The sequence below is a fragment of the Aegilops tauschii genome, chromosome 7 (genome assembly GCF_002575655.3).
Source record: "Aegilops tauschii subsp. strangulata cultivar AL8/78 chromosome 7, Aet v6.0, whole genome shotgun sequence".
NCBI lineage: Eukaryota > Viridiplantae > Streptophyta > Magnoliopsida > Poales > Poaceae > Aegilops > Aegilops tauschii.
Window position 1 is genome coordinate 633,879,638 of NC_053041.3, and position 11,667 is coordinate 633,891,304.

Consider the following 11,667-nt stretch of genomic DNA (forward strand, 5'->3'; position numbering starts at 1 on the left):
TTCTTAACCGCCTCAATTTCCTGGAGGGCCTTTCGGGCTTCGGCCTTGGCATGTTGTTCGTTTTCGAGGGCCTTCGCAAGCTCGGACCCTTGCGTCTTAGAGTCAAGCTCCAAGGACTCGTGTTTCTTGACGAGAGCCTGGAGCTCTTGCTGCACCTCGCCTACTTGGGCCTCTTGCTTCTCTCGCTCGATGCGCTCCTTGGCCGTTTTGTCTTCGGCCTCGGATAGCACCTTCTGCAGGGCCGCCACTTCTGTCGTGGCCCCTAGCAAAATTCATGACGATCCTATTATTCCAAAACCAAAATTTTTCTTTTTCAATATTAATACGGGGTGTCACTTACCTTTGTTCTCTTCGAGCTGCCTCTTGGTAAGGCCGAGCTCTTCCTTGGACCGCTAAAGGTCCCGCTTCAGTGCGGCGACCTCCGCAGTACGAGCGGCGGTGGCCAGCAGTGAAGCCTGCTTATTCACATAGACACATTCTGATTAGACTCCTGCGATTATTATTTGATCCTCTATTCGGCCTTTCTTCGTGAACGCCAAACAGTGCATCAGGGGCTACTGTCTATGCTGTAACATTTTATTACAATTTGATTACTTACCTCAAAGCCTGTTAGGAGGCTGGCACAGGCTTCAGTCAGTCCGTTCTTAGCAGACTGAACCTTCTTGACTACAGCACTCATAATAATGGGGGGAGGGGAACTTTCCTCTTCCTCCTCCTCGTTTTCGTGGGAGGAGTGCGCCTCGGTGTTTTTGGACGATGAGTCCGATATAACCTTGCGCCGGAGACCCTTCCTGGTCCCCGTGGCCTTCTTCTTGGCCTTCTTCTCCGACACCTCATAAGGCGCCGGAACCAGCATCTCCGTTAAGAGAGCATCTGCTGGATCTTCGGGCAGGGGGGCTGGACAATCGATCTGCTCCGCTGTCGCTACCAAGTCCTGTTAAATGGCGTGGAGGCTTAGATCCCACGCATGGTTATACTGGGGAAAAGAACATCTTATGAGATATAAAAGACTTACCGGATTGGCAGGGCGCTTTGCGCTGAGTCCGCGGTCCTCGGTAAGGGGAGGAGGTACCTCGGCGCCCTTGAACAGCACCTTCCAGACGTCCTTGTGCGTCGTCTCGAAAAGCTCTCGCAGCGTCTGGTGCATAGGCGGGTCGAACTCCCACAAATTGAATGCCCGTCTTTGACACGGGAGGATCCGGCGGAAGAGCATGACTTGGACCACGTTGACAAGCTTGATTTTCTTGCTTATCATGTTTTTGACGCAGGTCTGGAGTCCGGTCAGCTCCACCGGTGAACCCCAGGATAGGCCCCTCTCTTTCCAGGAGGTGAGCCGCATGGGTATTCCGGATCGAAATCCGGGGGCCGCCACCCAGTTGGTGTCCCGCGGCTCGGTGATGTAGAACCACCCCAATTGCCACCCCTTTACGGTCTCCACATAAGAGCCTTCGAGCCAGGTGACGTTGGGCATTTTGCCCACCATGGCGCCTCCGCACTCCGCTTGCTGGCCGACCACCACCTTTGGTTTAACGTTGAAGGTCTTCAGCCACAGGCCGAAGTGGGGCTTGATGCCGAGGAAGGCCTCGCACACGACGATAAACGCCGAGATGTTGAGGATGAAATTGGGGGGCAGATCGTGAAAGTTCAGCCCGTAGTAGAACATGAGCCCACGGACAAACAGGTGGAGGGGAAATCCCAATCCGCGGACGAAGTGGGTAAGAAATACCACCCTCTCATGGGGTTCTGGAGTAGGGACGATCTGCCCCGCATCTGGTAGCCGGTGCTCGATATCTGCGGCCAGGTATCCGGCTCCTCGGAGCTTTGTGATGTCCTCCTCCGTAACGGAGGAGACCATCCAATTGCCTCCCGCTCCGGACATGCTTGGAGTGGTTTTGAGGAGAAAATGCGAACTTGGGCGCTGGAGCTCGAGTGCGCAAGAATGGATGAGCAAGGAAGAAGAAGGCGTGGGTGAAAAAGATGAATCCTTGTCCCTTTATAAGGGCGGAAGAAACTATGCGCCTCCTCACCTACCCGGTAAACTCGCTTATTCCCCAAGCGCCGTAATTGATGGCGCGGTTGGGTTACCCACACCCGTATTGATGAGAATCCCGTGATAGGGGGACACGATCTCTGCTTCGACAAGACGTGCCAAGAAAACCGCCTCGCAATATGTGCAGTAGCTGGTTAGGAGAAACGGTTCGAATAATGACCGGGCCGTGGCGTGATGTCACGCTATGAAACTTGTCAGCAGATTAGATTTGTGGAATATTATACTCTCTACGGTGGTATGTGGAATTTATTTTACAGAGCCGGACACGATCCTTGTGTTCAAAATCTTCTATGGAGTATTCGTAGGAGGAACCCGCCTTGCAATGCCGAAGACAATCTCCGCGCCGGACTCATCGTCATTGAAGCCTGGTTCAGGGGCTACTGAGGGAGTCCTGGATTAGGGGGTCCTCGGACAGCCGGACTATATACTTTTGTCGGACTGTTGGACTATGAAGATACAAGACTCAAGACTTCGTCCCATGTCTGGATGGGACTCTCTTTTGCGTGGAAGGCAAGCTTGGCAATACGGATATGTAGATCTCCTCCCTTTGTAACCGACTCTGTGTAACCCTAGCCCCCTCCGATGTCTATATAAGCCGGATGGTTTAGTCCGTAGGACAACAACAATCATAATCATAGGCTAGCTTCTAGGGTTTAGCCTCTACGATCTCGTGGTAGATCAACTCTTGTAATACTCATATCATCAAGATCAATCAAGCAGGAAGTAGGGTATTACCTCCATCGAGAGGGCCCGAACCTGGGTAAACATTGTGTCCCCCGCCTCCTGTTACCATCCGCCTTAGACGCGCAGTTCGGGACCCCCTACCCGAGATCCGCCGGTTTTGACACCGACATTGGGTTCATTAACACAAATCTCATAGATGAATTTACGGTTACATTTCATGCCAAAGAAACCGAGGCCGACTTGCTACAATCGTTGGTAATAAATCGAAACAAAGATACAATACTCTTTCCTTACAACTTCAACTGAGTGTTACTGTCTTGTGCATATTCGGTTTCCCTTAATTATTAACTGAGGTTATCGTAATGTAATTGATGAGTTATGCATGCGTGCGCAGGTTCCACTATATTCTCCTAGAGAATTAAGCTTGAGCAGGGACTAGTAACCGTCTTAAACTCGAGACGAAAAGATCCCGAGGACTATGCGGACATGTCTAAAATGCTCGACAAGTAAGTTCAATCGATCATTATCGCACCATATCGGCAACTTTGTTCACTTCCTGATATCAAGTAATTGTTTTCTTTGTCTTGCAGGGTTTGGAAAGTATTCACCGCACAAGTTCCGAGACTGCCGCGGGATCTGCGATGGAAATACCCGAAAGTAAGTACTACTAGCTAGCTAGTTCCGCGCATCTCCGGTTGATTCTAGCTACTTTCATCAATGCCATTTATAATGCTTCATTATCAGTTTGATTGACCTCTATTTCTCGTTAAGTGCTTGTGGCAAGAAGCCGAGAATAATTACTGTGGATACTACGTCTGCGAGTTCATCTACAACGCGACGGCCAAGAATAGGCGGGGCTACTCTAAAAGATAATATGAGGTGCGTAAGTAAAAATATTCACAATTTTATTTTATTACCATCATTTCTGTTGAGTTTCATTCATATATTTGTATTGACCCCCTTCTTCAAATTAGATGTGGCAGATATGGAATGAACTCCTACCGCAAGATCGCATGCGAGCAATTCAAGAGGAATTGGCGGGATTCTTTCTTGACCACGTCATCAATAAAGCCGGAGAATACCATGTGGAACTTGAGTTCAGATGTTAGGGTATTGTAAGAGATCTTACACATTGTATATATATATGTAGTCAGTAGCATCGGATAGATATATAAAAACTTGTTGTTCGACCAATCTCTCGGAGAAGGAGAGGTCGATCACTTCTCTCTGTATATGTTCATGACGATCTTTTGTACTTAATGGTTTCCTTCATTTGCTTACTAGCTAGCGTGTCGAGTCCTCTCTATACGTATAGTACGTAGCATCGACCAAGCACGGAGATAAGAGAGGATACTTCTCTCTATTAGCTAGCTAACACAATATATGAAACTCCTAAATTAACCTTACAAAACCCCCCAAAACCCCCAACCCCCCCCCCCCCCCCTTCAGGAAAAAAACCAAAAACCCTAGCCCCTGAACTGCTGACGCGTGGACGCTTATTGGTCCCGGTTGGTGCTACCAACCGGGACAAAAGGCCCCCCTGCCTGGGCAAGCCGCAGCGGCCACGTGGAGCCCCATCTGTCCCGGTTCGGGAACCGGGACTAAAGGGTCGGTACTAAAGCCCAGTACTTTTAGTCCCGGTTCTTATACGACCCTTTAGTACCGACCCTTTAGTCCCGATTCCCGAACCGGGACAAATGGGCCTTATAAACCGGGATAAATGGGCCTTTTTCTACTAGTGGCGAGTAGGGGTGTAAGCGTCTGAGGATGCCTGGGCGGGCGCCAGAGAGGTACAACGTCAGACGAGAAGGTTGTGGATACCAATCAAGGGGGAGCAGGGGCGGAGTGAAAGAAAAATGGACTGGGAAGCCATTTTTGATGGGCCTAGTGTGTCGGAGTCCTATGTGGCAATGGTGCGGACTCCCGCAAAGCCAACTTGTTTGCTTACCGTTTGGGGGAATTCGTACAACGAGATGTGCTGGCAGACCGATGGGATGCCGCGTTGGATGACATCAATCTGGAGGGTTTTATGGTTCGGCGTCGGAGATGCCGTAAGCCCCATACGGTTAGTCCATTTCGGACAAGTGAATAACTATGAGATTAGCCAATTGACCCAGAAAGAGCCCCCATGTAACTGGGCACCACATTTATCTACCTCTCGGCCAAAGCAGGGAGAATCAGGTTCATGGGCCGTTCATCATGTCTCCATGGTCGCATCGCTCCGCATGAGGCATGGGGACTTTCTAGGTCTAGTTATGCCTGCTCCATCACATGGCTATCTAGTGCTTAACATTGTCGACCACCCTAGCTTATAAACCGAGTGCAATTCCTCTTGATTAGTGGTGTGACACTAATATTGTGGGCCGACACCAGCTGCAACACCCTCTTGTGAAGATTATACTCGCCATGGCAACTAGGCGGCTCGAAACCCACATTGCCCATTAGGGTTTTTCTCTAGCCCATGGCCCCTACCGTTGCTGCTGCCGACTTGTCGGACCGCCGGTGTGGCCAGGGCAGGAAGGGGCTGCACTCTGACCTGTCGCACACCCTCACCGATTGCACCCGCCGAGGACGCCATGGCCGCCTTTGATGCCGTCTTCTCTCGACATGGGTGCGGTGCCTGATCGCTGCCTTGCCGGACATCAATACAACCATCTCCTCCATCCTGCTCGCGTTCGTAGACCTCACCGTATTCATCGTCTACCCTGCCACCGCCACACGCCATTGGTTGGCTCACATGTTTGAGGCTATGGCACCCCACCTGTCAAGTTTAAACGCCCCACTCACATTTTAGTTGGGTTCCATGCGAACTTAGTTCTGAGGAAGTTGAACAAGCTTGCCCCAACGCGGCGGACGAAGAAAAAACCGACCAGAACCCACTTCAGTTCGAATTTTGATCATGCGTAGAAAAAAATACAATGCTTCATATATTCATGAGGGATCAACTACTTAAAATTTTACCAATGTTTTTATTTCTCGAAAAGGAGGTTGAAATATTCACCCTCTGCATCATCGTGATGAACGCACCAATGGACTGCTGATGACTAATAAGATTGCGCATCTTCCAAACAACATTGTTGTCGTGGTTTTCTTAAGGCAGATGTCCTCGTGAAAGAACTAAGTTGTAAGGTCATCACAACTAGGTGGTAGCTTGAACGGGGTTGATTGGAAACGAAGGACACAAGTTTACCCAGGTTCGGCCTCTCACGATGGAGGTAAAAGCCTAATCTCTTGATTGATATTGATTGTGGTGATCTCGATTACAAGGACTTGCTTTCGCCGCCTAGCTTTCGAGAGTTTCTAGCCTAACCTTTGTGTCCAAGGAACTCCTCTTTATATATTATTAGGATGAGTCACTGGTTGTACAGAAGACTCCATGTCGTACTCTTTAACCCGTATCCTACTCTTGATCGTAATGATCTTGCTCTCTAAGTTAGGAAAGCCTTTCTCCTGGGCCTCCTCGTGGGTGAACCCGTATGAGTCATGTGAAAGCCGGCAACTACGGGCCGGGTATCGCTCAGACCCTTTCAGTCCTTGCCGCCTTGGCTCCTTTGTGACCTGGAAGTAGTGTGACTGAGAGCATGTCTAGAAACCAGGCTCATGGCCGGGTCTCACTACACCGGTCTCGCCCGTGGGGAATATCCCCAACAGTTGTTGCATTGCCTTGCAAAGCACTATAACCGTCCTAAAATTCGAACTGCAAAAAGATTTTACATTTTGAGACAGGGGCAGTATGTTATAAATAGAAGTTATTGTGAAAATCCAACTAAAAGAATAAGTCATTATTAAAATCGTGACCGCCGAAAATGACTCAACATTTTGTTGAAAGAAAAGTCGTGAGTCAAGTCAAGTCAACTTGCCGGCGTTTGCCCGGGGGACATCGACGTCGACGCGCATCTCTTTTCCATTTCTACAGTTAGCGCGTCGCGTTGCGTTGCGTTGTTGCCGTTGCTCCTCTGCTCGCTCTGCAGATATACTCTGCTCCACCCACCTGCAGCTTGTATCTACTCCGCCTCGGAAGCAAGGAGGCCGCCACTCACTCATCCCGTCTCGCTCTTGGACCTCACCAGCGTCTTCTCCCAAGGTTAGTTATCTCCATTCTCAAGTGCTCCATGGCAGCATCGTTCTAAGCTCCGCATCAGGGTAGCGTGACAACTGTCTATCTGTCGTGTGTCGTGTTTGGTAAAGTGGAAAGTTGCAGCGTCAGTCCACAATCTGCGTCTGCTCAGTCCCCAGTTCACTAGCCGCTGTCGCTCCCGTCGCCTCCGCTGGCTTCGCCGGCCGGAGAGAGGAACGGGAGCGGGGCTCCGGCGGCTTTCCTCTTCCTCTGTATGTCCCGAGTAGCCGCTTTGCAGGGTCGCTCGCTGCCGTCGGCACGGGCGCCGCGCCGGCCGTCGTCCCGGTGCAACCAGTAGGTCGAGCGTCTCCCCCAGATCTAGAGCTGCTGGTCTTCCCTGCTGCCGCGCCTCGAGCCGGCGACGCTGCTGCAGGAGCGTAGGAGCTGGCCAGTCCGAAGCTCTCCGACAATCTCCTGCTTCTGCTCTGCAGTTTCCCCACACCGGTTCGTGCCATTCCTCCCTCCAGATCTGACCGCTCGAGGGCCTAACCCTAGGTTGCTCACTGCCTTTTACTCTGCTTCTTCCGATGCTCTTCAGTCTTCACGGTGTACTCTGCTTCTTTCATTGCCGGTGGAAGATGGCCGTCCACTGGCAAAACTGGTTGCTGTTGATTCAGGAGGCACTCATGCTGCTGCTGCTCTGAAGCTCGCCGGTGGCCGGCGCCGGCGCTGCTGCTACCGCGCCGTACTGTCCAGCTTTTTTTTTTCTTTTTTTTGCGGGGTCATACCTCCAGCTTTTGAACGCCTCGAGGTGTATTATGTGTTGAGCCCGTCATGCTTTTGGATTGGCAGCGTTAAATGCAGGATTTGCAATTAATTCTCCGTATCATTGAGAATTGGTCCTCTGCAATGAAAACGCAAGTAGGATCCTGTTGGAAAGAAAACACTTGTGGCAGCTCACTTATTAACTCATCATTTTTTTTGAATGAACAGCAATGGCCACTGGAAGTAATAGCCAAGAGATTAGGCCGAGCCCCGAGCTACCGAAGCAACTGCCGTTCGACTTTCTGAAGAAGATTACAAACGATTTCTCCGCTGAGCGGAAGATTGGTGGAGGTCCATTTGGAAACGTTTATAAGGTTTGACCGTTGTTTCCTTAATACCTTCTGCCCTTTCAATCGAGATTGGTGAGATAGGCTAACATGTGGTACTATATCTGCGGGATAAACTAAACAGGGAGTTGTGCCAGATGATGGCAGACTGCTTGCGGTGAAGAAACTTCAGGAGAACGCGCCGATGCCGCCTGACAAGACATTCAATAACGAGGTTCAGAACATTATGGCGCTCAAACATGAAAACGTAGTCGAGTTGGTTGGATTCTGCTGGGAAACACAGAAGAAACTGGTGCAGTTCGATGGAAGGTATATTCAGGCAGACATCACTGAAAGTGTACTCTGCTATGAGTATTTACCTAATGGGAGCCTTCAACAGAATCTTTTCGGTATGCAATAAACATATCTGACATATCTTGCATTTCTCTTTACATTTCCATCTTTGGATGTTGGGCATCACCTTTAGCTTTTTTACATTATTTATTTATCTTCGAGACCCTTTAGCTTTTTTACATTATTTATTTATCTTCCAGACCCTTTAGCTTTTTTGCATTCATATACAGTAACAAAAACAGCTGAGGCTGTCCCTTCAGCTGAACCTGCTATCGATTGGTCCACACGCTTCAAGATAATCAAGGGAATTTGCCAGGGTTTACTATTTCTACACAAGTTGGATATTCCCATTATTCATATGGATCTGAAGCCTGAAAATATATTATTGGATGAAAATATGGTTCCAAAGATTGCTGATTTTGGACTCTCGAGGGTCTTTGGCCAAGAACAAACCCGATTGTACACACAAACAGTTGTGGGATCATAGTAAGCTCATTACAAGCTTTGATAATATTAGTGCGCGACTTTACTATAAAACAAATTCCATTTTCGCATCTCCAGTATTGCCTAACAAACTTTTGATGATAATGGCATCCAGTGGGTACATGGCTCCAGAATATCTATACAGAGGTGAAATTTCGACCCAGTCAGACATATATAGTTTAGGCTTATTGATACTCGAGATCAGTATCGGAGAGCAGAACTGCAAAGACAAAAACCAACCCTCAGCAAGAAACTTTATTGATAAAGTAAGAGATATATTATTTGATTGTTGGAAGATTGAAATTGAACCCTATCTTTCATTTAGTTTGCATACTATAACCAATGACCGTGATTCCATTTCTTTAGGTACGCGAAGAGTGGACACTCGAGCACATAGCATCCAAGTATGCATCCTTAGATACAGAAGGCCTCCATCAAGTTAAAATATGCATTGAACTTGGGCTAAAATGTGCTGAGATTGATCGGCGAGTCAGGCCTCCCATAGAAGAAATTGTTGACACGCTCAACGGACTACGTGCAAACGAAATGGCGAATGAGGTAAATAAGAGGGGATAAAGAGGCTCTCTACCCAAATGATTTGATTTCACAAAAATGGAAAGAATGAACTAAATTTAGTTTTTGTTCGAATGACTGATCAATTTCATAAGTCTGTCCTAGGTTTTTTACTGCCAAAATTACAGTCATCTTCATGCATACTTTTTAATAGATGTATGTCAAATGTATTTCTATGGACCTTTGTTATTGCAAGTTTGCAACTGTGAAGCAACACATTATAGCCATTTTTAATTAGGTTGAATGACAATATTTCTTAATTAAGAGGCGACCTGGTAACATTCATACAATCTGCATAGCCTATATAAGGTTTGCAAAAGAAAGGATTTCCCAGAAGTGTAGCATAGCAGGGATATATACAACCCAACGAACATCTATATAACCATGCAGTTTATTGTACACATTCCAGATTGTTCTAATTAGCATGCTATATACATCTGAAATTTCAGGTCCCTCATGCATCTTCAGTAAGCAAGAAGATGGGTTTTCTAGGTGGTTTCAAGAAGAAATAAAACGTTCGTTATTATTGCTGGAAGAGTGCTCTATTATTGCTAGAAGACTCAAAATTTGCTTTGGAAATAAGACCACTTGATGCTATATATGCCAGTCTGGAAACGTAGAATTTCTCTTTATTTTGTGAAACTATATCTTTTTATTATTGATCAAGACGTGGGGCAACAAGAAATCGAAGCAAGAATTTGTTTCTCCTTAAGCAGTTGTCATTAAGATGGTACCACAAGAACACGGTGTCAAATTTCTCACAAAAGTTAGACTTAACATTTTCGATCCAGAGGACAGGGTTGCGACCCTTTTCAAGAAAAGAAAAAACATGCACCATCATTTTCAAAAGGACATGTGTGTGTAGTATGAGACCACAAGGGTTTTATGACCAACCATTATAAATGTTTTATGACCAACCATTATACCGATTGACAATCCTTCAGGGTTTTTGTCTGTAATTGCCATGGTGTCACTTGCTTATAATGTTCTAGATAGGTTACAGCGACATGGTTGAGGTTATAGTGCTAGTTGCTATTGTGGTAACTGTTTGTTGCTTACATGGCGACCAATGGTATCTGTTTGTTGCTGGTATGTGAACCAATGTTATTTGTCTGTTGCTTGCATGGCACCCATGGTGATATACCTTGGTAATTGGTGGCAACACCTTTTTTGTTGAAACGTGACGACATGAAAATGGCAGTGGAATACTCATGGGGCAAAATTGCTCCATGAAGGACGAATTTGGGCAATAAACCCCCGGCAGCAAACTTGTTCTGTAACATACCCTTGAAGTGGTCGAGTTCCTTGGCAAGTGATTGTATCTCATGAGCCTTTTCAAGTACAGATGGTCTTGGCATCTGGGTCGAACGCTGCCTTCAAAATTCACCAACCAAAGTATAGAGAAATAACATTAGATGGGAGAAAATAGAACATGAATCAAGAGAGAAACTTACCAAGGAAAAGATTTCCCAACTCAATTGAACGAAATTGGTGAAGAATCGGAGGTTTGGGATGATTTAGGTATGAGGTTTGGGAGAGAAAGATAGAGAGAGGCTTGGGGTAATGTCTATTTTGAGCCCTTGCCCTGGAATCGGCCCTTCACCTGGTATGATCATGAGTACGAGTGGGATGCCCATACTGTGCATTGTATTGCATATAAATCTTGATCTAGGGTATCGAGGTACCAAGTACGAAGGCTGGTACGACCAAGACTGCTCATGCCACACCGTGTCCTCCTAGAGTGGATGGAGATTGCAGCCGAGTAGCAGTATGACCGCTTTCGGCCGTAGCACATGGTGTCTTCTCTTCTAGACATTTTAAGTCTTTGGCATTGGTTCGGTACAAGCAGGAGTACGGGTACTTCTTGTCGTACAACCATCTTTCTTCTCTTCTGATGACGATACTTTGCACCTGGCCTTTTGGTAGGACCACTGGTACGAGTGCTCGTACCATATGCTATCTTCTCGTTTGTTGCCTTAAGTTTTGTCCTTTTTCTTTCTTCCTAAAAATAACCCTACATATAATCTTCTAAGGCATTTCTCTTGCAAACATGTTTTACAGATCTTTCTGTTTAAATCTCAAAGATGAACTAATAGCAGAGGAATTATTCTTTCTTCTTTTGACTTTTCTCAATGGTTGGTTGCCTCACATTAAGCGCTAGTTTTAAGGTTGGTCAGATCAATCTTTTTAACTTACGTACGCATTCAGACACTTAAACGCCCGCCTCTTCGAACATATGCCACATTAACTTTGTTGGGAGGTGGGAGATACTTTTCTGATTCTCCACACTTCTTCGGGAATTACCTTATAATTTTTATGTTGTAAAATCTGAAAGTAACTTTCCCTTCCGTTCAAGTACTGTTGCACCTTCATCA

General features: G+C 47.0%; 1 protein-coding gene across 3 annotated transcripts; it reads left to right on the top strand.

Moving 5' to 3' along the window:
• The first annotated feature begins 6,686 nt into the window (after positions 1-6,686).
• On the top strand, positions 6,687-10,251 carry LOC109750481 (cysteine-rich receptor-like protein kinase 44). Of its 3 annotated transcripts, none has more exons than XM_020309468.4 (7): positions 6,687-6,818; positions 7,785-7,930; positions 8,028-8,292; positions 8,467-8,722; positions 8,835-8,985; positions 9,086-9,277; positions 9,742-10,251. In XM_020309468.4, the coding sequence occupies exons 2-7, from the start codon at positions 7,787-7,789 to the stop codon at positions 9,802-9,804; spliced, it is 1,071 nt and encodes a 356-aa protein (XP_020165057.1). In that variant the 5' UTR covers positions 6,687-6,818; positions 7,785-7,786; the 3' UTR covers positions 9,805-10,251. The 3 variants fall into 3 exon arrangements, with proteins under 3 accessions (XP_020165057.1, XP_020165119.1, XP_073361648.1); XM_020309530.4 differs by lacking the exon at positions 6,687-6,818 and adding an exon at positions 6,905-7,295; XM_073505547.1 differs by lacking the exon at positions 6,687-6,818 and adding an exon at positions 6,947-7,295 and having other exon boundaries at positions 7,390-7,930.
• The last annotated feature ends 1,416 nt before the right edge of the window (positions 10,252-11,667 follow it).

What these genes read in the sequence shown, in the direction of transcription:
- LOC109750481 (XM_020309468.4), top strand. Translation starts at nt 7,787, where the DNA reads ATGGCCACTGGAAGTAATAGCCAAGAGATTAGGCCGAGCCCCGAGCTA. An exon ending in CCTTCAACAGAATCTTTTCG is followed by an intron (nt 8,293 to 8,466) that starts GTATGCAATAAA and finishes ATTCATATACAG; the next exon opens with TAACAAAAACAGCTGAGGCT. An exon ending in CAAGAAACTTTATTGATAAA is followed by an intron (nt 8,986 to 9,085) that starts GTAAGAGATATA and finishes CCATTTCTTTAG; the next exon opens with GTACGCGAAGAGTGGACACT.